The sequence below is a fragment of the Platichthys flesus genome, chromosome 10, assembly GCF_949316205.1.
Source record: "Platichthys flesus chromosome 10, fPlaFle2.1, whole genome shotgun sequence".
Lineage (NCBI taxonomy): Eukaryota > Metazoa > Chordata > Actinopteri > Pleuronectiformes > Pleuronectidae > Platichthys > Platichthys flesus.
In genome coordinates, this window is record NC_084954.1 from 15,879,281 (window position 1) to 15,907,165 (window position 27,885).

General features: G+C 44.8%; 1 protein-coding gene across 1 annotated transcript; it reads right to left on the bottom strand.

The window, feature by feature from the left end:
• tmem260 (transmembrane protein 260) lies at positions 1–27,799 on the bottom strand. Its single transcript, XM_062398177.1, has 16 exons — positions 27,367–27,799; positions 22,710–22,741; positions 21,011–21,162; positions 12,012–12,189; positions 11,808–11,921; positions 10,730–10,909; positions 10,592–10,632; positions 8,710–8,796; positions 7,526–7,634; positions 6,720–6,892; positions 5,344–5,515; positions 4,435–4,574; positions 3,640–3,816; positions 2,371–2,424; positions 2,010–2,094; positions 1–1,737 (listed from the first exon to the last, which is right to left on the bottom strand). Exons 1-16 carry the CDS (start codon positions 27,545–27,547, stop codon positions 1,477–1,479), a joined length of 2,136 nt encoding a protein of 711 aa, XP_062254161.1. The 5' UTR covers positions 27,548–27,799; the 3' UTR covers positions 1–1,476.
• Between the last annotated feature and the right edge of the window lie 86 nt (positions 27,800–27,885).

Genomic DNA, 27,885 nt, shown 5'->3' on the forward strand with positions numbered 1-27,885 from the left:
ATTTAATACGGTGATTTTATTTTCAATTTTACAAATATATAGAGATTTACTGTGGATAGATATTTGTTCCCCAAAAGGCAGAGTCTACTATAGAACGAAGGTCCATTATATATAAAAATAAGTCTTTATTGTAATGTCTTAATCTGTAGAAAGCAGAGTTACAGTTTTTTTTATGACAAAACCAAACCATCTGTGCTGCAGCAGGTTGAATCTCATCATCCAGCCAGCTGACAGCTGCTAACCAGGCCTGCAAACAGAAAGGCCAGATTACATTCTGAGAAAAACTACACATGCACTAGCTGTCCTTTGCTTTCTAGTCGTATCTCAGACAGCCGGCTCCTTCAGCGGTGGTTCATGCAGCTTACGGCGACGCACCGGGCCGACCTCTGCTCGACGCATTGCACGCCACAAGGCTTATCAGCATCGGCACTAGCATCCACGTGAAAGTAAGGTTTGTGATCCCGAGTGCACGTCAAAGACAAGCGATTCTGGTCCGTCATCCGAGTTTGCATGATCACTGTCTTACAAGTAAACACGGGGCAAAGAGTCCATTTTCCTGAGAGCTGACAGTTGTACGTGTCAACGTGTGCCCCTGGAGTGTGCATGATTTGGTTCTCCTATGCATGATGATCAAAGCACTTTGCTTTTCACTGTCCCGATCTGTTTATCGACTACGTTTGAATGCAGTTCTGGCAGGAAAAAGGCTCGGGTGGAGATTTAAGCATGTTCACACACGCACACATGTAGACATGCAAACACAGATCGACACAGATGCAGGCATGGGCTCACACATAAACACACACACAACCACACACCTCTAAAAGGGTCCCTGGCATTGTGACATTTCACATTTCATTTAAATCCATGGGGGATTATAGCCCTCTGGTTAGGAAGGAAGAGAGAGAAAAAACACTCATCGAATCCATTGGTTACAAAACATTTCAAGGACCATCTAAGATAAACTGATGGATGAATTGAAGGAGGGTGGGTCGTGTTGTTAGTGCGTAGTGAGGACTCTGTGGCATAGCACAAGTCTGTCCGAGATTAAACAACGGCTCTAATCCCCCATTTCTGCCCCCAAATTGGGTTTCCCTCCATCTTGGCCTCGCCATCCTAATGTGGAAAAAGAGAAGTAGAGCAGCAGCTGAGGCTAAATAATCACCAGAAGAGAGGATAGGGGGGGAAAAAGAACGAGATGCAACGATAAAGCAATTGAATGGTGAGTTTAGGGGGAGCACGCACAGCTTGATTGGGGTCAGTCGAGGCTTCCTGAAGTCAAGCTCTGTCCCGAGTTAACTGTAAACAGTCATTAAACGAAGCATGGCTCAGTCCTTCTCCCTCCATCCTTCTGTTTTGTAACTAGAACAAACTAGATTCACAGGAGACCAGTACTTGTTGGTCCAGTTTGGTCAAGTCCACGCCACTGCATCAGTCTATGAGGTGTTCCAGCTCCAGGCAGGTCTCCCCTGGATCTCCTCATTGGATGTGCTCCCAGCTCTGGCCGAGTCCGTCTCTCTCTCTGAGCAGCTGAGTAATGGCCGAGTGTATGGCGGAAGCCTGGGGATCTGTGGGTTCCTTCTCCAGGTAGAGAGTGAAGTGCCGGGTACTGCAGGTCAGCAGGCTGTCTGGAGTGTAGCCACGGTGACCCGAGCGGAGCAGCCTCTCACAGGCCAGTGCCAAGTTCTTGTCCCAGTTTGGAGGGTAGTGCGAGTGGGCCTCCACAATCTCCTTATACAGCTGTCCAGAACACACACACACACACACACACACACACACACACACACACACACACACACACACACACACACACACACACACACACACACACACACACACACACACACACACACACACACACACACACACACACACACACACACACACACACACACACACACGTTACCGAAAGTAAAACCAACGAATGTCACTCTTTTACTCATGTGGCACTTAAACCTGCACCTTTATGATAAATATCAGTAATGTTGCGTGTTTGTGGAGGTCACACTCACAGTGTAAGACAGCTCAAAGAGGCGAGCTCTCCCCTCTCCCTGCATTCTTTCTGCCAGGTCAAACAGAAAGAAAGCCGTCTTCATCCTGAAACAAAGCACGCAGGCTCAGGGCTAAGTGCTGGATGGATGAGCCATGCAGATCCACACTTTCAGACGCACCACTCCAATGGAGTGATTTATGTAGATGCCGCCACCAAATAGAATGTACATGTAGATGTAGATGCTCTACCACACCAGACTGGTTTATGGAGATGTTCTGGTGGGCTGGTACGCATCGTGACACAGCATTCTCTCTGCACGTTGAAGAACACAACCTCTCCAAAGAGGAAGCCTTCGTATGCTGGAGAAAAGTTTTGCGTACCTGGCCTGCCACATCTCCTCATTAGCGACACGCTCCCAGGATGCAGGATGGAAACTGTTCACACATGAAGAAGAAATAAAAAACATTTTATCTAAACAGCTTCAGGCGTTTGGCTAGTGCACAGTTCCACTAACTATAAATGATTATTTATGTGAATATATTGTTCCTCTCAACTGTGCAGGTTCGGATTCACTAAACATCAATGTTTGCCGAGCAACAATACCAGCTAGCACATTAGACATGGAGTAAAACCACTTCTTCCCCCTTTTCACTTTGTTGACTGTAAACACTTGACCTCTTCTTCAAAAGAATATTTTAGCAAGGTTCCCGAGCTAATATTTGGCTCGTGGGCATCGGCGGACACGCTTGTAGTGAGGGTGCGGAAAATAATGTCACAGTATTCAGCTGCGGATATCGGAGTGAATGAAGGGCTGCTGGCAACGGCAACAGAATACGGAGCTTTGACTAATTCCACTTTTGACACAGTTATTGACAAAACGCAATAAGAAACTCATTATTTTCCATCTTCAGTCTCATTTCAAGTGGCCGAGGGCCTAATGTCTTGCACTGGTTGAATTCACAAAGGGCTGGATCACAGCACGGAGAACAGAGGAGGACAACGTCGCTGAGGGAAGCTTTGTGGAGTCTGAGGAAGGATAACTGAAGACCACAGAGAGATGAGGGGGTAAGTAGATCTTTTCTGCTGTCGGTGATAAAACACATGGCGATGACTAATTTGCAGGGGTCTATTGTGCTCTCTCAATGAATCTATTTATTTGTTAAGATCATGGCTTGTTTTAAACGTGCCAACGGATTTGTTGTTTTTTTTCTCTTAGCCAACAGTAGGCCTCCAACATTTACATCCTGCTAATCTCGCCCCTTTAAACCTCAACAACTCACCAGTGGAATAGTCTTTGAAAGCTCACACTGTGGAGCCAGAGAGTTTAAACACACTGAACTTTATCTCCAATTTTATTAAAGCTCCTAGGTTTCATAGGGTTTATTATATGTCAAATGTGCCAGGCTGAACTTTGGGGAGATGTGGATAAAAATGATGCTCAAGAAATCGATACGTTTGTTATTTGATAGACTAAACATCATATAACCTCACTGAGTTGCTGCAGATGCCTAGTGTCAGACATTGTGGATCAAGATTATTTATTTTTTAACCAGGACGCTTTGACAAAGGAGAAAAAGAGGAAAACCATCGTTGTGATTAAAAACATGACCCTGTTCAGATGTATTCATTGTTTTTGTCTGTGTTTGCACCTGTTGTGTGGCTCGCTCCAGTTGTAGACGTTGCTGGTGCGATGAGCCCACTCTTCAGGGTTAAACTGCCTCTGGTTCGGCACCAAGTATTCACATGCACCCATTGGCCAGCGGGTGAAGCTACGTTCCCAGCTCGGGTCTCCATCGGGAAGCCCAATGCAGGCGAAAACATCCCTCCTGAAGAAAACCCCCCAGATACAAATAGTCAGATGGAGGCATTTTCACATCCTCAGTTATCATCTCCAGGTGACTGTTGATGATGGGACACAGGAACAACATGTAAACAAAGCTTCCCTCCCATCCCTAACCCTTGTAAGGGTTCTCAAGCTCTGTGCGGCTAACCAAAGCCTTGAGCACCGAGGGTTAATCCCACAGGTCGGAGTTGCCCTGGTGAGAGACAGACACGTTGGCCTGGCAAACACTGCCCCCTGGTGGGCTTGGTATTAACAGGTCTCCTGACAGTGCCTGAGTCTCACTCTCTCCTCGAGGAGTGAATGTGAGAGCAGGGAGCAGCAGTAAGTCCACCAGAGACTGTTTAAGCAAATCAAGTAGATTAGACGACTTCTGTAGTTCATCAAACTCCTTTTATGGCCTCAATAGTTCTACAGGCTTATCTTCTCCCTGCACTCACCGCCGTGTCGACCGTCCCACTGATCTCTGCCTCGTCAGATCACCCACTTGTTCATCTGGACCATTGTTGCCCTCCCGCCTCATTCTCTCTCTTTATTTAACATCCTTCTTTTTATCTGTTCAGACCGTCCGTTCACTCCCTCTCTGCTCCCTCCAGTGACTCACTGCGTGTTGCGGGACAGGAACTGCTCCAGATTGAAGGTGTCTTTCTCCTCCGGGTGCACCGGGTCCCACCAGCGGCCGGGGAAGTGGACCCCGGGGTAGTGCTGCCCCAGCTTGGCCACATACCAAGTGTATGTCATCATCTATAAAAGGAGAAAGGGTACCACCCAACTCTGTTCAAATCTTTGCATCCACGGTGATAGCGTAAATTAACACGGTGTCTAGTTAACATAGAGAAAAGGACTTACTGACTTGTTTAGTGGCTTTTACTCTCACCTAATTTGTGTGTTTTTAATATATGTCAACTTTTCGGTTTTGACCTGGGGGGTACGGTATTTGCATCCACATATTTTAAATGTGTTTTTAATGTGTGACAATTAACTGATTCTGAACCTTTATACATGAGGTTACCGAAGAGGTTTGACTTTCCTTACTTAACTCTAAAGATGGAGGGCATTGTTTTCACCTTATTTCAAACATTTACTGGCCCTTTAGGCCAACAATCCCTTTAGGATGCAATGTTGATATAAAGATATAAATTATTTTGCACACAGTGACTCCGTACCATAATTAGAAAGCCTGCAGGACATTTTTGTCTATTCAACATCAGGCTGTAATTTATGTATAAAATATAATTTTTCACCCAAAAAACAATCCTTCTTAAGGATCTAAAGCTTTATATTTCCAACAAGAAAACCAAAAGAAATGTGAGTTATGGTATCATATATATAAATCCTCAGCATCTCTAACTGTAGAAACAACAATAAATCTAATACACGATACAATATGCTTTCTATTACTTCCTAGTTGACAATACTACTTGATCTTGACTCCTGAAATTAAAGTGCTCGTATTTGTGTGAAATATAAAAACTTCAAAGATCTAAAATACACAGACAGACAAAGCTCTGACCTCCTGGTCAACCAGTCGGACGTCAGGCCGTACACCCTGGCAGTAGTATAAGTAGCGCAGGGAGTTTCCAGGCAGATCTCCTCTCGTCAGAATGATGGAGTCTTTTGGGACAGAGCCCAGAAGCTCCCTGCCGAACCGCTCCACCACACTGTTCCTGCTCTGATCGCACTCCCTGAAATCAACAGCAAACACAGTATAATATCATCGAAACACAACTTGTGTTTACTTGCATTTAGAAGGGTGTCGAGTGCAGCCTCAACCCCGCTTAGAAATGTGTGTGATGCGTACAGTCGTGTGTATGTGTGTATGTGAGTGTAGGTAGGCTTTTAAGGTGCTCTGAGGGTAAGTTGTCAGTGCCCCCCGCCCCTTCCCTTCTGCAGCGGGCTCTGGCTGCCTATCGAATCACAGGGAGACAGGTGTGATGGGTCTGACAGCACAGGCCATGCTCTCCCCCGTGATCAAAGCCGCTCAGTGATGGCTGTCTGGCACTCCCCGGCAGTACGATGGTGTAATCTGCCTCCTCGGACAGCTAACATCTCAGACTGAGCTCTGTGAGAGGAATCTATGTGCTAACCGTGCCGCTCTTTAGCCCTTACCATGGGGTGAGCAGGGAAAAACCTGACACGCAGAGTTCAGACCTTCAGCACGAAGCAAAAAGAAACAAATCGATTTGACTCAGGGGAAACTTGTGCTGGGTAATTCAGAAGGTACTAGAATGAGAGGAGGGATTTTTTTTCTATTGCACTTTAACTTTACTACACAAAAGTACTTAAAAAGTCACTTAGGACACATTTGGCTCCAGTGTTATAGCAACAGTAATACTGTAGTAGTAGTAGTACAATACAACTAAATATCTGCTGAACAAATGCTTAACTGATGGTATCAGGTATTTATTGCAATGGCAGACAACCTTTTAGATCTAGCAATGATGTGTGACCATTGTTTAAATTATTTAGTTTTTTTCCAAGTTCATTGATATATTGTGATCACACCCATTATTTGTTGGTTATAAAAACTAATTCAACTGCAACTACTAAGCAGTAGTGATGGAACTGTTAGTGTCTGGCGATTGTTTTTTGCCCTACACTTCAGACCATTGGATTTGAGATATAGAATGAAAATGGGGAATTTAAAATGACGATTCTTTACTTTATTTTGAATAAGCATCAGTAGTAAGTAAAAAGTAATTTCACTCCCAAACGCATATCAACACCAACATATATCTTAAAACTCAACATCAATTGACTAGTCACTGTTTCATTTGATTCCATTCGTTTAGCTAAAGAATAAAAAGCATACATTATTGTTCTAATATGTATGGAAGACATCGTAAGTTTTAATTACATCTCACAGTTTGGTACTGAAACAACCTGCACCTGTGATTGTTGTGAAGCATTTGTCCCAGCAGAGCCACAGTGAGGACCCAGCCGGTGGTCTTCCACACCCCCCCAAGGCCAAGCCTCCTCTCCAGCTCGGTGAGAGTCTGCTTCAAGCCGAGGCCTGCCAGCACACACACTGCGGCGTCGCTCTGCAGCCAGAAACGTTCAACCTGCAGGAAGTGAGGGCACACATGTGTACAGACATGAGACAAACAGACAAAAACACCAGTCATTTCTTTAAGTTTGAATCTCATGGTGCATTCACGTGATGTGGATTAATCTGACAAATTTGTTCTTGACAGGGAACCTAAACGCCACCTAGAGTTGGAACAATAATCTGTGAGATGTAATGTGAACTTCTCAAATGTTACACTTTTCTCTCACAAGATTTAAATCATCGATATGCCTGTCAAACCTGATCCTTTTTCTTTGCTCTTCATTTCTATACAAATATTGGACAGATGTGTTCAAGGTGTTGTTTAGATGCTCTTAACACATAAATAAAAAACAGTTTACAGTGTCCATATTTGTTCCCACCTTCCTACTTCAAAACACATGAACAAGTTGGAAAATGCACCTAACACTTAAACGCACTGTTAGTCCAGTCCCATGTTGAATCCTGTTCAGGATCAGCTCAGGTATGTCTGTTTAAGTGTTTCAGGATAGGTCCCTTCCATCTGTGCCCTCTATACATATTACTTTTGTATAATAATATCAACTGTAATGTTCACAATGTACATTTTTTGACCACTGCAGATAAAAACAATAGCAAACAGTTAAGTTGAATGAGTCTCTTCACTAACCACTCCGAGCAGCAGGGGTCTCCTGATGTCCAGGTTTGCTCTCCAAGCAAAAAACAGTGAGTAGACAACCAACATGGCAGCAATCAGCCAGGACACTGAGCGACACGTCCTTGGACAGGAAAACACAAAACCACAAATGATTTAGTCTACAAATACTGTTCTTGCTTTCATAATCACTTTGTGAACATAATACAAAATGTACTCTCTTTATCTCTTTTATATTTCAATATACACAATCTAAAGTATTACTTTGTGTATATTCTGTAAAAAAAAAAGATATACCTTTTTTGATTATTATCTGAAAATATTATGAGTCAAGGAGCAAATGTTTACACCAGCCAGCTAAGAGGTGAATGACGCAGGCTGAGTCAAAATGAGGTGGTGCCAATTGCTGAATCACAGTCATTACAGTACAGCTGTAAAATCTACTTATACACAAAATAAACATGTCGTTGCCCTTGTGGCAAAAACAAACCATCATCTGAACCTGAAGAACATTTTCAAAACAGATAAAATGACTTCTGGTTTTCCTGCCAACAGACTGATTTGATTTTTGTTTTAACCGGCTGGCCACTGACATACAATATCTAAATGTCTATGTTTTTAATTCAGATCTTATTACGAGCAAGTTAAAAATGTAATATTTGACCCAATATGTCCCACAGCAATTCCACTCAACAACCCAGTGTTAGGTACATTTGCATGTTTTACTTTTGGTGTCCTAGAAAATGACCTCTCTCTTTTTCATCTCTGTGAATGTAGCCAGGATTATCAAAGTGCGCCCCAGGAGAGGGGGATCAGGGAGGTGGTCTGTGCCCTCCAGGGCCGGAACAGTCTTTATCAGCTCCACCCAATAGACCCCAGTAACTACTGTAAGAAATAACTGGATCACTCTGCCACATGCAGATACATACAAGCAGCAATTTACCCCTACACACCAACATGTTTTTGAAGATCCAAAACACACATCAACCCCCTCTTGACGTGAATGTGGAGCGTCACGACAGCTTGACAGTTAGGTGCCTCAGTGTTGTTTTGTATTCTTTTTCTCTGAGATCAGCATTTTGTCAGTGGTTTTGTTCCCTCCTTTTACTCCAGGGGATTATATTTTTGGTTGAAGTGGCAGCTGAGATGTGTGTGACAGAGTTTGCTGTTTTGCATGCCGGGCGTCTCGCTGATCCTACCTGTCCCACGCGGAGAGGAGAAGGCCTGTTCCTGCCAGCACCAAAACGGGAATGGAGAGGTCTGCAAGGCAGTGGTCCATCTGGGCCCTACACACACACACACACACATTAACACACATGATGGACACCGTAGACAAGCTCAATTACCCTCCCTGCTACTGGAGTCAAGGACACCAATTATTAAATGCCCTCCATCCCCTATCAAAACAAACTCCTTGGACTGTATGTTCCTCCTTTCAATCGGATTGGCAGATACGAATGACTTTGTCATCCACCCCCCGCTGCCCCATCCTCTTGTCACAGCGCCTGTCAGTCACAGAGCACTTGCTCAGAGCAGGGGGATAGTTTCCTGCCTCTTCCTTAATACCCATCTCTATTTGACAGCTTATTGAGTCTCTGTATCTCCCGATGTACACTATGTGTGAATGTGCTCATGGCGTGTGTTTGTGAGTGTGTGTGTCAGCTTCTCCAGTGGGTTTACGTCGCCAGTGCGATATGCCTGTCATGTTCGCCTCTCTTCCCCATCTTGAAGGTGTGCTTGTCCATCAAGCAGCATGGGCGACGGCAAGGGGGTGGGCGTCTGGCGGAGGGGGGCCCATGGTGGGGGGTCTTAAGACGCGCACGCACCCCCATCCCGTCAACTGGAGGAAGATACCAGGAGTGGGATGAGTGCGGCGGCGGAGGTGGTAATGGAAGTTGGGAGCAGGGGAGGGAATCGGATGGAGGAGGTTTTGAGGGAGGGAGGGAGTCGTGGGGGGGTTGCTGGAGTGGAAAAATACAATTTCTCCAGCTCTATTGCAGTGTCTGTCATCACAGCTTGTCACGCTTAAAGACCAGAGCTGAGTGATCATTTCAAACTGCTGGAGAAACAGAACACAGCGATTTGGCCCTCTAAGCAGGTTCAGTTCTGCTTTGATGGGAGAGAGAGAGTTGAATGGGAAGAACAAAAGCTGCTGGCGAGAGAGAGAGAGGGAAAAAGAGTGAGAGATGGAGAGAAGGGGAGCGAAAGAGATGGGCAGCAAAAATGACTGGGCTCTCTGAAGAGACTGATGTGATCGTGGTTAAATCTGCGTGAAAGACCAGAACTGGTGCCGAGTGTGCTTGGGAAGTCCACTTCTAGAACCATGTGCGCCCTCTATGGGCCAGGATCAAATACACCCAGTTTCCTCTCATGTCTCTTTCCAACTCCATCTTAGAATCTATAGAATCGTTTTAGGTGGAAACAAATCACCAAAGATAAAAAGACACAGAACTGTAAGCAGTAATAAATCCATAACTAAATTGTCTATGCTGCACATGCAGACAACATGGAATGTCATGACCATAGACTGTTTATAAATAGACGACACGTCTCTATTTCCTCCCACTATCCAGATATTAAGCTTAAATATCTTGGATACAAAGAAATCGTACGCCCAGAGTCTGTGCAGTAGCGATTGGGAGATGGAGCCGTGGTAGCGAGGTCACACAGACACACAAGCTCCACCAATCAACAGTCAGTGTCACCTGTCAATCACGATAAGTCACCCTGTTTTTAATAGCATCAGACAACTGATTAAAACAGTAAAAAGTTGACCAAATAGCATTAAGAACAACTTAAAATAAGAGAAACCATCTTTGTGAAAGGTTGATGTATTTTTTTGTTCAGTCAATGTCCCATCCTCTAACAAGGAGGAGGCTGGATTTATGAACAGTTCTGTAACCAGCCACCAGATGGGGATCAAGATGCTTTGGCTTCACTTTTGGGAAGCACTCATGTCATCCATCTTTATATACAGTCTATGGTAATGCCTATCAATAAGGGAACGTGCAGTATAGGAAATGCTCTTGTTTTTAATGATTCCAATGTGTGAACAAGGCAAATGGTAAAAAATAAACTTACTGTAGCATAGCGGTGATGTTCACTGAGCTCTCAGTCTTTGCCTACCAACAAAAACGAGAAAAGAAAAAAAAAGTTGCATGTAAAATAAAAAGGTAGCATATAAGGTGGGTAGGGCAGGCGGGGGTAAGCAGCACGTACCAGGCTGAAGGTGCCGTACTCAGCCCTCAGCAGGTGAGCCAGCAGGCCTGACAGGGTGGTCTGATCGCCCCAGCTCCACCGCGCTGTGTTGAGGTAGGAGGAGACTGGCAGGTAGATGTACGGCAGAAAGCCAGCGAGGAAACACACTCCCAGAGATACAGCGACACGTAATGACAGCTCCTGTCAACATCACATGAGACGCATGTCGTTTAGGTTGTTGACGTTCCCCGAAAACAGATGTCTAACATTTAGATTTATTCTTGTTACATAGAAATGTTGGTATTTAATATAAAATATGGTATATACCTACACAGTACATGTAAAGGTAAGGAGACTAATGGAAACTAATTGCACAATCACAACCATTCTTTTTCCCGCTTGATCGTCTGAAGCCCTGGTCAGACCCGGTATTGTAACCTTAACGTTATGGAATTACTGAGCTGCATGCAGATCTACTATGGAAACAGATTGTATCAAATAAAAAATAAAACAGGAATCATAATGTGTTTTTATGTGTTGACATTGTGATGGAGGCAACAAACAAATCCACATATGATCACTGAAAAAACTTAAAAACACATGTGATTCATTATGAGACTTTAGCAGGTCAGGACACATTTTTGTTCACACAGCAAAAAGAATGGGGCCACTCCTCAGGAATGGATTTCTGGACGGATATTAAAATCAGGTCTCAACTCGGTCTGAAAGACTAAATCTAACATTAAACTTCAGTTCATTGGGGACCTTCGCTAACACCTCTCTAACAAAATAAAGTGATTCTCTGAGCCCATTTTAATAAACACTACAAGAGGTTAAATAAAGGTTTAGAGTAAAAATAGTGTATCTACTGTATAACAAGCATCTTTACATTACTCTGCATAGAGCCAAAACAAACGTATGTATTGTATTGTGAATGTGCTGGATTTAAATAGAGCCCTTCTAGTCTTATCAACCACTCAAAGGGTTTCAAAGTAAAAGTCACATTCATACAGTGCTTCTATACACAGCACTTTTCTATACTGTTCAGATTTAAAATGTTTTCTATGTGTGTTTGTTTTCATGAGGCCGCAGTACTCACCTGATGAGAGTGGAGTCGGTGAAAGACCCAGGGAATGACGACCAGTATATAAAGCACCAGGGTGTGTTGGTTACAGAGCCCCAAGCCACAGCATAGCGCCCCCCAATGTGCAATCTGATGAGGGCAAGCAGGTCAGTACAGCACAGGGAGTTCAAGAGAAAGACAGAAGTTCTCCAGTCTAGAGTGGTTTTTCTGCCATGTTACCTTTGACCGTTTCCTGGCGTCTTGAGCACAGTGGAAGCTGGCGATGGAGAAGAAGAGCAGACCAACAAAAAGGTTGTTGAGGGTGAAGACCTCCGCTACCATGGACCACTGCCAGCTCAGCCTGGACACAGCAAACAGGCCTCCGGTAAGCACTGCGCCAGGGCCCGGACCTGCCAACCTGACAGTCAGAGAGAGGAGACCTACATTATTATACATGACTTCAGAAAGACCTCTGACTGATTTACCAGGAAATATATGGGTCCGCAACTATTTTATCTTTAATAACATTCATAAATGTTTTACTATAGTGTTGCTGCAACCATCAAAAATGTAATCTAAAATAAAACTAAAATATTTAAATTAACCAAGCCTGGGCATCTATTTGTATGAAAGGCTTATGGTATTTTATTATTAAATAAAATTTAAATTTTATAAAATTCTACACTCTAAAAGCCACCACTTCCCTCAGACTAATTTGGGGACCCATTATAATCTTTCTATGACCCAAGTTTGCTTCTCGGACGAGACCTTGAAAAACATTCTCAGTGATTTGGGGCAATTCACACATGATGAGAGAGAACCCCCCCCCCAGCAGCCGGTTGATCTGGAGCAGACTGGCACCGAAACCACCGTGGTCGAGATAGTACTTTATCCTCAGCTTCTTAAATATAATGTGCGCACAAAAGTTTTTCCCCCTTTCTCCTCTCCTGTACTGTCTCCATCTCCTCTGCGGTAATTGAAGCAAACTTGGGATAATCTGTCATACGCTAAGACCCACCACTTACCAAAATCAGAGACAGAGGGGGAGAGAGAGAGAGCGAGAGGGGCGACAAATGGTGGCGAGAAGGGGAAGAAAAGCAAAACAGTGCAGAGTGTGTGTTAAAGGGGTGAGGCAGTGTGCGGGATGAAGGATGAAATATAGAAAAAAGGAAGAAATAAGTTCAAGAAGAGAGAGGGTAAAAAAGAGAAAAGAGAGAAAAAAAAAAGTCAGCCCAGTCCCCGGCATGCTGGCTCTGAAATATGAGCAGCCTCGACAATTAGGGAAGTCAGGCAGTATGGCCCTTTCCGCCATTGTGTGGAGTGGCTTAGAGTCCTCATCAGCCTATCAGCTAACTGACAGGCAGAGAGCTGCTCTATTCAGCACCGCAGATACAAGCTGCAGGCCAAACGGCTGCCAGGTCCCTTATGACCCCACAATCCCTTGCCGGTGACAGCTTCAAGCTCCATAGCAAATTAGGCGCTCTCACATTACAATCGCAGAAGACAGATTCCATTAACGGTATCTGAAATTGAGTAGAGAGCAGGCCTGTTATCAGACCTGACTCATAAGCACCGCCATTAATCACAAGGCATGATACCATTTATACATTTCCAGCTCTCTGCCTGCCGCTGTGATAGTCAGCCACAAAAGGCCTGATGAGACTTAGGCTAGGGGAACAATGGAGCTTTCTGAGGAAAGCGCGGTAAATCAGGAAAAAAAGGAGAGGGAGAGCGAGAGAAGGGTAGGAAAGAAAAAAAACTCTTGCTTGCTGACTACTTCCCCTTTTTTCTTGGGTTTTCTCTCTGCTACTCGCCACTATTTTTCCTCTGTGTTCACTATAAGGCAAGCTCGGCGGATGAGTGTGTGTGTGTGTGTGCACGCACTTAAAAAGGGGGGGGGGGAGAACTGTGTTGATGGGGAGTCTGGGAGTGGGTCTTAATAAGAGATAGCAGTGCCTTTCTCACTGCACCGCTCCAGGAATTAGTTGTAACTTGAAGGAAGGATGAACACGGGTGCGGAGTGGAGGGGAGGGGGAGGGGGGGTCCAGACGGGGACTTTTATTGAGGTGCAGGGACCCTCTGCACCCATAATTTTACCTCCCTGCATGACAATTAACCCGTGGCTCATGCACCTAGCAGGGGGGCTGGTTTTGGGGGCAGCTCTGGGTTCAGAGCAGTCGTGGGGGTCCACAGTTGGGTTATTACACCGAGTCTGTTCCTCCTCCCTCTGAAAGCCCCATCTGATAGCCAGCACTCATCACATATTCAGACACACACACACTCCTGCTCCTCGACTTCTTTATTCTCCCTGAGTGCCTGACAAATCTCTCTGTTAGAGCTTGTCAGTCCGTAAGAGCCCAGTGGTGTGTGTACAGCGCAGCCTGTAAATGACCTGTCTGTCTGCGTCGGACCACCTGAGTCCCCGTCAGCCTCTCAGCCCGCTCTGCGCAGCTCATTCTCCAGGCCGGGCTGCTCCCAGGGCGCACAGATAAAGCTGGATACATTCTGACACCGGTGAAGCCTTGTTCCCCGTTATCACAACTCAATGCGGTGCAGGATGCCGCTGTGCTGAAATGTTGTGGCTCAATGACAATGGCCTGGTTGAGACATGGCAGGAGAATAACACAGCTGACAGCGAGACTATTCTACCCTGAACTGATCCACGCTGCCAAAACGTCTGTGTCATCACTCGGGTAATTAACTAAATGACAAATATTATGCTTTAAATGTGGAATAAGGCACAAGCCTGGAACTAATGTAAGTGGTTACAAAAGAAAATCACTAATAATTCAGCTGAAAGTTAGACATATGGAATGAAAATGGTGAAATAGTAGAAATGAGAAAAGCAGGTTTAAAAAGGGAAAGATCAAAAGGTAAACAAAAAATAATGAATGACAAAGATACAACAGGCTCTGGTGAACAATGTCCCCTTCAAGGACACAACACAACAAAAGCTGTGTATAATCGCTCAAGTGTCAAAAAGGGACCTGCCTTGTTTACCCCCTCAGTTCTACAGTATGGGACTGAGACGTGCCAGCACCAGTCGCCTGTGCTAAATAACAGCACACAAAAAAAAGCCTACACCAGCACTCTGCACTGAATGAGGCTCCACAATGGAGCTGGCCAAGGGAACCACTGTCACACACCACCCCGGGGAGCAGACAATACCACAGCTGTGCCATCGCGGATCAGCGCCGCACTGTTCTCGAACCGAGCGGTGGTTTGGGGGAAGCAGCGCTGGAAAAGAATCACACATTCCTGAAGAGGGTAGAGAGCCCGAGAGAGGAGGTGGCCTGCTCGGGCGGAGGCTTAGGTTTCCAGCTGGCCTCCACCAACACCCCAGGGTTCATCTTTGGCCAGGATGACGGGCAGGGTACTTAGTAGCTATTATATGACAGCGGTTAGTGGTAACTGAGATCAAACACGCCAGTGAAATACTATAAAGTGTTTTAAAGCTAGTCAGGGCACAGATAAGGGCTGAGCAACATTTCAGTATTATTGTCTTTCAGAGTCATAACAATGTCAGCATATCAGGGTTTCATTTTTAAAAGTTCTGTTGTTTTTTAATGGGCACATGATGAATTTTATACAACTAGTTCAGCTTATTTGTGAAATTATTTAGCGTGTGAGAAGTGAAAACTTTTCAAAGTCGGAAAACTTACTCATGCTGAGTTCGGGTTTTCAGACGACACATTTCAGGAGAAAACATGTGTTACCGAGTTCTATCGTGGTAAAAGCAGGATTGATACCATGACCTAGAGGCTTTGATTTTGATCGCATATTTTTTAATTAATATCTTCATAGTGCCCTTCCTTTATCAAAATGCAATTTTAAATTAGTGGAATATCCATATTGTAATTAAAGATCAACAAAATAATATTATTGTGGTTTTCATTTTATATGTGTAACAAGCAAAACAATAGGGTTATCCCGAACACACTGTAGACTTTCTATGATAATGACATACATTTCTGTCATGTTACCGAGACACAATATGGATATAACACTGATATCATTATCTAAATCACATTCACAGCTCTTCTGACTGAAATACACAGTGAACATCTACTTCTCATGTACCCAATCATTTTCATTCCCAAAAATAATATCTTGTGAAATTACGTTCCAAAATAAGGAATATCATCAACCATGATAAAAAAAATATTTTTTGCAGTATTTCCCAGCCTTAATCCTTTTTACTAAGTGCCTTTAAAAACAGTGTGTTTAAATACTGCTTGTCACAGTCTGATTTCCAGCCAATCACCACACCAGGCACTCCTCTCTTCTTCCTGCCTCATCCAGTGTGTGTCGAGGAGGACGCCTGCATGCAAAGAGGGTAAATAAGAGACCCGACTCTGCCGCTTCGACACCCCTCCTCCAGGAGAGCGCTCCACTGCTCAGTGCATGCAAAATTAATCACCACAATTTTTCTCAAACAATGCAGCCACTGACATGACAATTTCTCCCAGAATGCCATCTTAATCTCCACCCAACACACAGAAATTACAGGAAGAGAGAAAAAAAACAATTTACAAAAATCCTGTGTTTATGCAATGCCATTTTTATTGCTCCTTTTTCCAACAAATTCATTAGGCACACACCACTGATACATAAATGTTGCTGTATAGATTCCATTAACTAATTCTGGGTGAATTGTAATTGCCGAGTCTGATCCGTCTCCGAGCCTGGTGCCTTATTAAGACTGCCTGTGGTGGGTGAGGAATGTAATATTGACGTCCGAGGCAGACACAATCTCGGGCCCAGGGGCGAAAGGAATATTAAACTGGTAGTGTATTCTGCTGTCTATCTAACTCTCCTCCCTCCTCCTCTCTATCCCTATCCCGTAGCCAGTAATGAGGAAATAACATCTTCATTAAACATCTGTTTAACTGTATTAGAGGATGAGTCCTTGGGGAACCATTGGTCATGCTGAGGATGGGGGGAGTGAAGGAGGTCTGTTGGACTACAATGTGAACAATGAGATACTGCGAAAATGGAACAAAAGGTCCAGAGATTGGGCCTTTTAAACAGACAACCCTAAAATTGTATTTACAGAGGAAAACTGGAATGGGTGTTTTCTCTGCTGCCACTTGGGGGAAAGATTTTGATCCAACCCTAGCAGATGTGAGAGGGAGGGGCCATCTTGCTACCTACAGGGAGAGGTGATTGTCCAACAAGAACTATTCCGCTGTTTCCTAGATAACACAACCTACAGTTAAAATGTCTGAAACTTTGCAAACGGTTGCAGAACTATAACACGTCCCTACGCATCGCTCCTGACTTGACCCCGAAAAGATACACTCGTCTCAACCCCTGTGGAATAAACGAGTGAGGACTGAGAGCACCATCAGGACCATATGGTGGAGGTTCTTATAAGGAGATGGGGACGCAGCACAAGGCAGGGGGGTGGCACCACGCCCGCCCTCCGGTCCGCTGAGGTATCAGCTGTGCAACATGCGCCAGCGAGGAGGCTCTCGCAGGGGTGCGTTTTCTTTCGAGGGCCGCAAGGAGACGGAGAGAGCCCGACACATTTGATGTGCTCAACAAATTGTCATGCAATCATGTGATCAAAAGGGGCAAAAAAGTGCTGATGACTGAGCGTTGCAAGGTTGTTTTTCTGCTCCGACGGCTGTCAGCCACTAACGTGTCTGCTCCCGGTTTCTCAGGATAAGCCCAGGAATGGAGAGAGATTCCTCTCAGGTAGCAGAGATTCAGAGCAGCTTTAGCAGATAAACTGTGAAACGAGAGAGAGCGCAGAAACCAAGCTGTCTGGATTATCCCGCTATGAAGGGTGCATTCCTCTAGAGACTCTTGGCTGAGGCCTTCAGCTTTCCACGGGCCAAATGTGTCTTTCTGTGAACCATGGAGTGCAATCGATAGAAATTATCATTACGTCCACCATCCTCAAAGGCTTGTCAGGCCATGGTGTGAAAACATAACAAGACATGCAATTTGGCCATCAAACCATATGATCAAGCCAAGAGAACTGTAATTGACAAATCAAAGGGAGGCTAAGAGCTACATTTTAACTTGCGCAGGAGAGAGAAGTGGCTTCCAAGCCTATCAACTTACATTCCCCCACATTAAACATGGCAATCTGGCCGACTAATTTAAATTGATACATCAAAGGGTTGCCATGTTGGGTGTATTCCAGATGAATTTCAAGGTCTACAATTTACTATTGGAGAGAAACTGCATTCAAGTACCCGAATTAACTTCTCTACATTTTGCCATCTGAAAATAATCACACAAAGCGATGATTTGTTTGGGAGTGGGCGGGTGGGTGTGGGGGGGCAGGGGGGGCTATTCCTCAGCAGATACAAAAAAACAAAAATTAAAACTGGAGAAAAGTTTATGAGGGTCTCACAGGGACAGAAAGCACAAAAGACATTTCAGGATTTAAGTTTGCTGGGAAAGACAGACTGACCCGGTGTCACTGCAAGGACAGGGCAGGTATGGACGGGTGTGGACAGGTCAGGTTTGGCATTTCATCTGAGGGAAAGGCGGGGCCAGGGAGTCCCTGCAGGGCTGTGGCACGACATCTATGCCAGTCTTCTCGGTATGGTCAGAGCACCCAATGCCCTCTGTGCCAGAACAGAGAGGGAGGTCTTGACCATCCGGAACCCCCACCCCCACCTCTGATAATTTTCCCACTCCAGTAACCCCTCACCAGGCAGAGTCTGCCAGCTGATCCACGGCCACGAGCTCATCCCAAACTAGGTCCTGAACAGATAACGACTAAAACCTTTTATGCTTATTTTTCAAATTGAAAGCGTAGATTATATGTTCATACTTAAGAGCTTATATGACTGGTGTGACTGTGGTCTGGCTCAAGTCCTCACTACCCATCCACCCTTGTTGAGGGTGGGTGGGCGGGTCAGGTTGGAGGTCCTAATAATGACTTTTTACTTGAACTTAATCCAAAATTGGATCTAAATCCTCAGAGATTACAAAAAGGGCTACAGTTAACATGTGCACTGGGAGCCAAATAACATCCAGACTGCATGGATATTTCTGGCCTCAAAATATCTGTCTGTAAATGTCTGGCCAAGAGCTGTGTCCAATCCCCCAATTCACTGCTAACTCATCAAATGCATTAAGAACAGTGGGGCAGTAGGGATACATGGCCAGAAATCTCTCTAAAGAGGCCCGGTGTTGGCTTCTTTTCTTTCCGTCCTCTCTTATTCTTTTCGTCTCACCTGTCCTGTTCCCGGGCTGAGAGGTTGAATCCAGCAGGTTTTGACTCGCCTCTGAGGAGCAGTGAGGCAGGACAGGGTCCAAGGCTGATGCAGCCTGGGCTCAAAGCCAGTCCCCTGAGGAGCACTTCCTCCCCAGCGCCTGCCCTACTCCAGCAGGGCTGACCCTCTACCCCGACCTACTCCGGACCACCTGCCACCCAACACACACTGGCCAAACACACAGGAAGTAGGCCCATGCAGGACGGAGTATGGAACACAACTCCATTTTCACCCGCTCTCCCTCCCAGGCTATCGTGGTGTACAGGTCCAGAAATTACATCACATTCAACAATTCCTATTCTGGGAGACTAAATTAGAAGTATATGACATGCTTGGAAATGTCCCAGTATGCATAAACACTGACAAAAAGGAAAAATGTTGACACTAAGCTGCCACTAACAAAGCAATGTGGAAAATCACTAAGATCAGCAAAAGGATGATGTAAGGTACTCTGGCCAACCGTGCGAGATAAACACACACACAAAGAGGCAAAGGGTGAAATACTCCTTACATGATGGGGTCAGCAGCAGGCGAAACTGCAGGGTGGTAGTTGCAATGCAGAGAGCGTAAACTGGGCTCATGACTGAGCGAGGGGAGAGGTGGTGAAAGAGAGAGGGGATAGGGAGGAGCGGAGTTAGTGATCCTGTTCCTCTAAGACCCAGGAGGCAAGAAGGGGGAGATTAGAAATCGTGCCGTGTCAGGATTGGGAGCGTGCTGGGCAGTGGGGGAGCAGGAGAACAGGGATGTCGGCGTGGGTGCTGGAGGGTACAATAATTGTGATATACATACACACACACGCACGCTCACAACGGGTGGCTGATGGGTAAACAGGCGGGGCAGGGTGGTGGGAGAGAGGAGGGCGGCTGGACCCTGCTCCTGAATACTGAACAGCGGATCAGGAACACTACCGGCAGTAAGTCAGGACCCAAAAATACCACTCTGTGTCCCAGACAGCATCAAGATGCAAAAAGTCATGAGGGGATTGTTTAAAGACCCCCACCTCTCAAAAATCTTAGTTACTTCACTCTGATATTTGACTTTCACTGAGCAGGCTGATGTTTGTGTGTGACTGGGTGAGTTCAGACAATAAATCTAGTCTCAAGAAGACTTGAGTCATAAAATAACAATTCAACAAGAATATTATTTTGGGGAATCATCCTTATATATATATATTCCGTTGATGGCAGAAGAGGGAAGTCACTGAGTAAAAAAACCGCTGTACTCGAGTAGATTTTATTTCCTTTTTGAGTATTTATTTTTCTGACATCTCTTTCCTTTTACATACTACATTGTTACACTAATAATAATATATGTACTTTATAATTCATTACATTGGCAAAATAGGCTTATTAGTTTCGTTTTAATGCATTTGAGGAAAATTATAATTTTTTTGTTTTGAATCATCAACTCCTTTCTAACATTAATACACATTTCAATGTGAATGGATGGGACATTAACACAGAAAAGATGATTCCTTGTTTTGCATGTATCAGGGCCTATCACACACGACATATGTAATATGGCATGAAAGACTTATCCAGAAAAATCTGAATAGTGAGGGAGACCAAACTTCAGAGAAGAGGTGCGGCGCATATGTCAATGACAAGGAGTAACGATATGGCAGAAAGTGAAGAATCAGTCAATATAGCTGATAATGTCAACAATGTCGACAACAAAACAAAGCATTCTCTGTCCCACACATTTACTCCTGGACAACTTTTAATGCTCATAAATCTTTCTTGCGTCAATCCCTGATTTTAGCATATTGTGTTCTCTTTTTTTTTAATTAAGAGTGGTTAATAGTCTTAAATAGTCTTCAAACTATAGTCTCACTTTGATTTGCAGCCGGTAGAAATGGCCTTCAGCGTTTTTCAAGTATCTGTACGTCTACTAGAATGTGTGTGCTTTTGCAGCCTCTGAATAATGGCAGGAGAGGAAACACAAATACCTCTATTATATTGTGGAAAAAGAAAGCATAATCATATATATTTACGTGCCTACCTGCAGACAGTAATGCAGAGGGCACCACAAGCTGCCGCCCCCAGGAGACTAGCCATCAGGTTGACGCTGTGGGCTGGAGAGAGGGATGGCAGGAAGAACATGGCCAGGCGAGCTAGCAGGGTGAAGAGGGGGTATCCTGGAGGATGAGCCACCTGAACACACATAATGACACAGTCAGCATCTCAGATCCAGACACACAATGAAAGAGGAATTCAGAGGTTCAAGAGAACATCCCATAAAACAGGTAATGTTTCAAGGAAATATGCTCGAGTGGGCAGCAGGCTGAGATACTGAATGTGCACATGTGGTACAGAATACAAAGCTAGAACAAAATTTAAGATGTGACCCCTGACTAAGATTTAAACAGAAGTCAAAGGTATTTTTGTACGTAGCCCTTCGTAAATCTAGCTGCTCTTCTGCCCCCTATAGATGCCTGTAGTTGAGTGCAGAAGAGTCACAGTAACAGAGAGGTGTGACACACATCCCGCCCGGCCTGACCGCAAACTGTGACTGCTTTGATACCAGAGCCCTTCCCTCCCCCGTTCTCACTTCTTTCCTCTGGTCTCTTCCCAAGGACAGTGCAGCTCTCCAGAGCCCGCTATAGAGCACGTGGGGCTCGCCAGCCCCAGCCCCCAAACCACCTTCGAGCCGCAGTCATCCTCGCCTGGGGGATCTCGGCAATCACAGCAATTAGCTGCTAAGTCTCCTCCACCCAGATAAGGGCTCAGTTATTAAACACAGGCTCATTCGCGGGCGCTGATAACACGAGCCATACGGGCAGGGAAAAGGGACAGCTCCTCAAAATGAGCACAGAGCTGAAAGGTGAGAGGGTTACTACCTCAGCAATCACCTCAAACTCTGCAAGCCTACTATGCTCTTTGGTAACATTCAGATAACACAAGCAACTTCGCCACAGTCTGAGAGAGGGGTTGTGGATGGAACATGAAGGTCAGAACGAGTCGAGAAGCAAAATAGGAGAGCAGAGAATGAGAGAAAGGAAATGACAGCAGCTCAGCCGACAGTTTGGTGAATTGAGTGGTGCCGTCAGACAGGTAGGTGACTTGTGCATGTCTGAGGAGGGACTGTGTGGCCGACAGGAGTGGACAGATATGCTGCTGCAGGACAACTGAGGGACAAAGGCCACAGGGAACATGGGGAAGCAGAGCCGTGGAGCTCTGGGGATCAGAAGGGGGGGCCAGCTGCCTGGGGCCCGGGGATGGCCTGCAAGGCCCCGGGGAGGCCCGAAAGGCAGACAGACAGGCCACACGGACTGCAGCACTAACAGCAGGATTACTGGCATAGTGACACCGACACAGCCTCCCTAAAAGGATCACAGCGGCGTAATAAACTTTATTAAATAATAAAACTTATTATAACTGTTAACCCGATTTAGTTCATTCTTCGCGGCTTACACACACACACAAAAAAAGAGGGGTGGATATAATAAGCCTTATACCGTACATAAGGCAAAGCCTACAAAAGCCATCGCCTTACCATTGACTTTAATTGGATTTGAGGAACGGGTTGCAAATTATGGCATTCTCTATTTGCAACTTAGTAAAATAAGTGTATAGAAAAGAAGGGGAAAAACCTGTGGACTGAGAGTAAATTAATCTCCTTTCTGCCCATGCTTAATTAAACTTCCTTAACGCTTAAAAGTTAATGAGTGAATTGATTAAACAATACAGCTAATACTTACCCCCAGCTCACAAGCAGTGGTGATCAGCTCTCCTGTGGAAGAGAATAGGGGAGGAAATTAATGTAAACCCAATAATTATTATTAAGAGACAAGACTGCTCCCAAAGTTTTCCCAAATCAAATACTTGCACTGGGGTTTTGCATTAATTTGCAAGGATCAAAACCTGCAAATCTTCCCAGTGTGACATTTCCTAAGCGGCACGCTCATTCTCTTCATCTCTCCCTTCTCCCCTGATGCCTCCCTCCCCTCCTCTAGCACATGCATACAGATATAAACACACACACGCTCACACACAAACCATTAGACTCCCTCGCCAATGCACTGTCACACAAAGACACACACATATGTTGATCTGAGAATAATGCTTGAAGTCCCATCCTCCCCGTGCATCGGGGTCCTTTCCCTTCCTCTTTCTTCTGCTGCTCTACGTGCCTCTCTCCTGCTCCCACACTCCCAATGTCTCAGTGTCTCGTTTAGTCCGTTGGGCACAAACAGAACAACGTTGCCGGTGACAGTCACAGAATGAGGTAAGCTGTTCAAAATAAGAGCCGGTTGCACAATTTCTTGACAAGCTCTGTGTGAGGCGCAGCACGAAGTGAAAAGAAAAACCCTAAAAGCTATTTTAGGAAGCTTTAATGTACCCAGAGCGTTTCAAATTATGCTGATTTCTCACCCAATGTTTTCATCTCCCACTCATGAAAATTGAAATTTGGTTCAGATTAAATGACATTGATAAATGTTTGGGTTTGAGACGGCTCCCTCTACTGGCACTAGATGGGCAGTCGTCTCCTCCATCCACAGCAGCCAAAAGACTGTGGCCTCATTTGCTGCAGCGGTGACAGAAAAACATTCAATCACTTCACCAGCATCCCATCTATATAGGAGCCCTAGTAGATTGATATACAACATATAACCTGGGGGGGGAAACAACATTAAATAGCTGACGCTGTCTTATTTTAAGAGTTTAAAAATACTGGTTCAAATGAATTGATTCATAGTGTTACAAGTTACATTGGCTCACAACAAATTTATTTTAAAGTGTTTTCCATGTTCAAAATAAAAAATGTAATCTCACATGAACATGGGCCACGATGCAGCGACGACTGTGATAGAACAGCGGCTGAGTTTCAGATGGCATTGGCTGCTTCGTGTGTTTTGCAACCTTGCCGATACAGTGAATTACGATGCCTAAATTTCTGCCACATGAAGTGCCCCAACTCTTGGCACTTCAGTCTAATGGACCATGAAGTCAGAACTCCTCCACCTGCACAGCTTAAATGTTTTCACAGCTCCATTTCACCTGACATGAGCCGCCAGCTAGCTGCCATCACTTTATATCACACTTCCCCTCGTCAGTTTCTAAATTTCCCTCATTTCCCCCTCAGTAGTAGCAGACGCTTGCACCATTCAACATGGAAACTCAAACTAATACTGAGCCAAAGCATCCATCTCAGTGCCACAGAGATGGGCTTCTGCAGCCCCTACGCTAAAAAGGCAAAATATTGACTCGACGGGGTAGCAGCACGGATGCCAAGAGTCTTTGTGATAGCGGAGCATGGGCACCCACACCAGTCTTCCCATAATCCCCATCATTTCCACACTCCACATTCCTAGACAACAGCATGCCCGCGGGGCTGCGCTCAAGCCTCTCCAGGGCACATCACACCTAAAGAGATTAGGACACAGAGACGGAGACCTGGAGAATTTCGGAAGGGTGTTCAGCTGGCACTATCAGAGCGGGCATCCTGCACCGTCCCTAAAGACTGTGGAGAAGGGGCTGGCCATTTTTTTTTTTTTTTTCCAAAGGGCCCCCGTTCACTAGACAGCAACACAAGCAGCAGGGCTACTCAGTGCTCCAATTGCCTGCTCTCTCCTCGTCTCTGCTTGCCCATATCTGGCCGAGCTTTTCATATGCTTTCACTCTGCAAATTGTGCATTCCCCTCTCCGCAGCAGCTTGCACGCCAGAGCGGTGCAAACCTAACAAGCAGAGCCTTCATGGCCTCAAGTCCACATTTGCAAGTTTGTAACCTTGCTATCGCTTCTAAACAGTTGGTAATTGTGCAATGCGTTACTTCATAAACTGCATTACACGAACGCCGGAGAACACATTGGCCTACCACATAGGAAGGTGCTGAGGGAAATACATTTTGTGTCCAGTGCTAAGCCTTGTTACAGAAGAGTGCAAAATTGAATTTATGCATACGCACATCATTTGAATGTAAACAAACAAGCTAAATTATTCCGCGAGTCAAGGGCTGTCAACAATGCTTTGCCATTACAAATGCTGTCTCCATGACCCAGTACTGCAGTGCAGTCGGTAAAAAAAAAAAAAAAACTGTACGCTGCTATTTACTCCTTGTGAAGAAGACAAGGGAGCATTCCTGCAGATCTTTAAAAAGGGCAGAAGTTTAGACAAAGTTAACTTTTTTTAAATTTTATTATCATTGGATAAAAATGATGTTGATCACTTGCTGTTGTTGTACTATGTTATATGTTACTAGGTTATATGTTATGTTATATTTTACTTTGTTATATGTAATGTTGTTTTTTGATCTTGTATTGCCCATCAGATGTTGCCTGCCAGGACATAAGAATTTCACTGCTCTGATTACGTTAAGTTATTTGGTGCATGTGACAATAAACTTTGATTTCATTTTGATTTGAAATCTTCCATGGTTCCAACTCTATTTAATAATTCATTTTCAAGTCGCAATTGGGCTCAAACAGTCATATGATTTAACAGTCGACCTAATGACACATAACTGTATTAATATTCCTCCTTTTTGAATGATGTAGTGTTCATGATTATGCTTTTTCTTTATAACTGGTTAAGACAACCTCCATCAGTGTTAACCATACAATAAGGTTGTTTCACTTCTTTTCTTAGTCATAAACACATATTTAATATTACTTGATTTTTTATTCAGTTGTGGCATTCAAAACAGTCAAAACAGTCTAGAACAATTTTGAATCACACTATCAGAGCCTTTTAAAGACAGTGAGATCAACTTGAAACTAAATAGGCAATGAATTTTCATTGTAAATCTATTTAAGGAGCAATATTAAAGATCCAGAACAACAGAAAAAAATACATTGGCATTTTAATAAATTTCAAGGTTGTTTCCATAACTGTAAATGTACTTTCCATAATTTTCCCACAACAACTCATCTGTAAACTGGACCAGCTGGGGCTCAACACCTCCCTTTGCAATTGGATTCTGGACTTCCTCAGTGAGAGGCCACAAGCAGTACGGGTCGGCAACAACACCTTGAGCAACATCACACTCAGCACAGGGGCCCCACAAGGCTGTGTGCTCAGTCCCCTGCTCTTCACCCTGCTGACTCACGACTGCACACCAACCTACAGCACCAATCACATGGTGAAGTTTGCGGACAACACAACTCTGGTGGGTCTCATCACCAAGAACGATGAGACCCACTACAGGAAGGAGGTCAACCTCTTGACCACCTGGTGCAGAGACCACAACCTCCTGCTGAATGTCAGCGAGACAAAAGAGATTGTGGTTGACTTCAGGAAAAGCCACACTGAACAACCACACTGACCATCGATGGTGCTGCTGTGGAGCAAGTGAGCAGCACCAAATTCCTGGGCATGCACATCAGCAAACTCAAGAGAGCGAGAGCTCCCATACACATCCTGAACCCACTCTACCGGGGCACCATTGAAAGCATCCTGTCCATCTGCATCACTGTGTGGGGCAGTAGCTGCACTGACCAAAGCAGGGAAATCTGCAACGCATAGTCAACACAGCTGGTAAGATCATTGGTGCCCCACTCCCTTCCTTGCAAGACACTTACACCACCCGCATCAAACGGAAAGCCACCTCGATTGTGAGTGACACCAGCCACCCCGCACACGGTCTGTCTCACTCAGGACTCTGCAACAAACTGTCTCTTGTACTTTTTGCCCTTTTATCACTTGTATCACTACGTTTACACTTAGAACCTTTTAATGCTGTACTAAAAATCCTGTATGTTTACTTAGTATTAGGAAATGGCTTGTCTTATCTGTTGTGCCTGTGCACTTTATATGTTTCACCGTGGGAGAGTGGGAAACGTCCTATCGATTCCCTGTATGTCTTGAACATGTGAAGAAATTGAAAATAAAGTTACTTCTTTTTATCTTTATCTTTTCCAGTGACACTTGAAATACTTCAATAGACCTGTCTCCATGGAAATGTAATGAAGTGCATCCGACAAACCAATAATGGGAATAAATCTGGCTGAAATACACACTTGAAAAAAAACAATGCAGCAACAACTGTGACAATTTGACACATTAGATGTTTGTTTATTAAAAGAATAGTAATACATCAAATTATACAATTTGTAACTTAAATCCTCAGTTTGTTTAAGCTTTAGACTAAAATTCCCTTTTACTAATCAAATTCTTATTTTAGTGATATTAGAGATATTAGTGAGTTTCTGTTTTCCTAATCGCTTCCTGTTTCAGATGTACATAGATACGATATTTCTCCCCCGGTGAATCTTTACATTTACAAATGTCGTCTGTGATCTGCAGCTGCAGCACCACGGACAGTACCACTGACGCTGCTGCCGCACGTGATTGGCTACCCGGCAACATCACAAAGCCACATGACCCCAGTAGCATTTAGCTAGCAGGCTAATACCAACCTGAGTCTCCCCCGGGGACCGTCCTCTGGACACAGGGCACATACAGTGCGGTGACACACGCGACCGTGGCCCCGGTCAACATCCAGCTTCTCCGTGTGTCCGCCGACATTTCGATTTGAGACTGAACACCGATAGTTCTCAAACAACAGCTAGCTAACGTGCTAATGCTACCAGCTCCCATTCATTTAGGGCTGGAGACGTTAAACGGGACTCAGAAGCGACCGATTACCCGAAGACAGGTGTCGGACTGCAGCTTGCATGAAGTCAGCGTGCCGCAAAACAGTGACCTCGGTTTAAATGTTGTAGTTTTAGCAGTTAGCTCCTCTAACACGGTCGCTTCCGGGGTTAGCAGCCGCGCCCGACGAGCTAAACTCGCGATACTAGCAAACGCGCCATTCCTCAGACGTACACCAGCAGCGTAGTGGTGTGTAGTTTTTTTAAGCCATTAACGCAAGTGGCGCAGGGAGAGGACGAGTGTTTTCCCATTCGTGCGTGGAGCGCATCAGTGGGAAACCTGCG

Coding starts and splice junctions, on each gene's coding strand:
- tmem260 (XM_062398177.1), bottom strand. CDS start 27,547: ATGGGAGCTGGTAGCATTAGCACGTTAGCTAGCTGTTGTTTGAGAACT. Junction 22,742..27,366: donor GGTCCCCGGGGGAGACTCAG/GTTGGTATTAGC, acceptor TCTCTTCCACAG/GAGAGCTGATCACCACTGCT. Junction 5,516..6,719: donor ATGCTTCACAACAATCACAG/GTGCAGGTTGTT, acceptor TGTTGATTTCAG/GGAGTGCGATCAGAGCAGGA.